This window comes from Frankliniella occidentalis, unplaced genomic scaffold, assembly GCF_000697945.3.
Source record: "Frankliniella occidentalis isolate FOCC.00 unplaced genomic scaffold, Focc_3.1 Scaffold16, whole genome shotgun sequence".
Classification (NCBI taxonomy): Eukaryota; Metazoa; Arthropoda; class Insecta; order Thysanoptera; family Thripidae; genus Frankliniella; species Frankliniella occidentalis.
Genome location: NW_026267146.1, coordinates 898,048 through 900,200, shown reverse-complemented (window position 1 = coordinate 900,200; position 2,153 = coordinate 898,048). Strand labels below are relative to the sequence as shown.

At 52.3% G+C, this 2,153-nt stretch overlaps 1 protein-coding gene across 3 annotated transcripts in view; it reads left to right on the top strand.

The window, feature by feature from the left end:
* LOC113206001 (multiple inositol polyphosphate phosphatase 1-like) overlaps nucleotides 1-2,153 on the top strand; it is a 9,318-nt gene that overhangs the window by 4,413 nt on the left and 2,752 nt on the right. For all 3 annotated transcript variants that reach the window (XM_052264170.1, XM_052264168.1, XM_052264169.1), the window contains exons 6-7: nucleotides 323-423; nucleotides 1,395-1,504. In XM_052264170.1, the coding sequence (XP_052120130.1) occupies nucleotides 323-423; nucleotides 1,395-1,504 (211 nt within the window). The remainder of the gene's footprint in view (nucleotides 1-322; nucleotides 424-1,394; nucleotides 1,505-2,153) is intronic.

Here is a 2,153-nt window from a genome sequence, read left to right as displayed (position 1 = left end):
GGTGCTGTTTTATTTTGGCGTAAAATATGTAATTTAAGGATCATCCCGAAAGTACGTCCGTCATTTGCTGGTTACGAACCTCTCAGGTTCAGCCAGTGTGCAAGCTGTAATAGCGCCTGGTAGGTAGGCAACATCCTGCCTGCAGCGCATGCGTGTATTGCGGGGTGGCCTACCCTGATTCTCGCAGGCGCCGAGCTCTCCTGTAAATTGCCGAATGAATATGCGAAAAGCGGCCGTACTCTATGGGCTGTCGCTTCTAAATTGTTATTGTCGGTTGTTTGGCTTGTATTTTAAAACCCAATGTTTTGCCTCGCCACCGCAGAGAACGTGGACCTCATGTGGGAGATGTGCCGGTACGACAAGGCGTGGAAGTACGTCTCCCTCTCGCCCTGGTGCTCTGCTTTCACGGAGGATGATCTCAAGGTACGATGGGGCCACGCCCACCGCCACGCCCCCGCCCCGCCCCGCCACCGGAGGTGAAAACTGTGCAATCATCATGGCCATCTCGCTAGCAGATAGAGGGCAAGAGGGGCCATACCGCGCCGGCTCAAATAGTGAAGCAAAGTGGAAGTTATAACACGCCGAGTGCGACAACACGTGCCCAAAGAGCGTTACACTCGTAAAAGCCAGTGTCGCCTTCCTTCATAGAGCGGGTTTTAAGGCAACATCATGTTTACTGAAGTTTTTTTTTACTTTTCCGGCTGGAGTAAAACGATTTAATGGGTGTGCCCCTCCTTGTGAAAGTACCACCGACATTCGGTCAAGTTGGTAAATTGTTGGTTTGGGCGTGTGGGGGTGCACCCTGTAAATGGTATCCTTGAAACAAGGCGAAATGCGTTGTTTCAACGCTATTTTTACCTTAAAAAATAACAAGTAAAATTGTATTTAATGAAAGGCAAATGCCGTTAAAATAAAGTTAAAATTTCCTTAGATTAACTTTAATGTCTTGGTTTGAGGATACCATTTTCTAGGGGTTGGGGGTGGGGTAGGGGCTTCGCCCGGAGATAAGCCCAGTCCAGCCCGGCGTGTCCACGTGGCGCCGGCCAGCGCGAGCACGTGCCGCATCGATCGGATCAGGAACTGCCGCCCCGCAGGGAGCGCGCCGCCCCCCGTCACTTGGGCTGTCTCGGAAGGAAAAAAGGATGAGCGGCGCGAAGCTTTGTCCAAGGACTGAGGGAGGGAAAGAGAGAGACATCCACTACCACTCTATCATTGGCGCCTGTCAGCGCCTCGCTTCTCCGGTTGCGGTTCGAATTTTCCTTATTTATTTCCGATGCTACAAGGTCTTTGAGGGAATAGGGTCAGGGCGTCGAAGGCTTACACTTGTCTCCTCCTCAAAAATGAGTGCAAATAAAACAATGGAACAACCCTTAAATTTTGCCCCCTGTTTCCAGGTGATGGAGTACCGAGCGGATCTGCAGTACTACTACTCGTATTCGTACGGTAACCAGCTCAACGTTAAACTGGGTTGCCCACCCGTCAAGGATATGATGGACCACTTTACGTAAGTTATCCAAGTTATTCATTCGATAACTGCCCACGAAAAAATTACTACGCCCAGAGTCACGGCGCGTGGCGCGTTGGTCTAAATATTTTCGTTGCTGAGGAGTATAGTGGTGTTCTCCTAACTACCATGACCCTCCCTAAGTGTGTTAAGTGTCCGAAAGTACACCTTTTCCTACGCTGTTGCCCTTACCCTTTGTCCACTGCGTCGCGCTCGCGACCCGGCGGCGCGCTTCACATTCACATGCAGCCCCCTTCGATGTGCGTGTTGCATGCCAGAAAGACACCCCCCCCCCTTCTCCTTCCACTTTCCCTTCAGCAAAACACGAACGAGAGGGGTGGGCATTTGACGTCCATGCAGTCGGAATTATTTCATATACCGCGCGGTATCATTTCGGAACCGATCGCATCGATAGCATCACGAGAGTTAAAAGCTGGGGTCCATATTTTCTTTGCGCGCTGCATGACTGCAGCATGTAGTACAACCGAGTACTACACACCGTCTTCGGGCGGGATGCGTGATGGCCTTCCCCTCCAGTCGCAAGTGCTGCGCTCTGCGCTGTGGGGACGTCTGACCCCAGTGCCTCTGCGTACGAGGAAGTTGTAAGCACGCCGCCCCTCCATCCCAAGCCTCCGCCGCCACCCCCCCC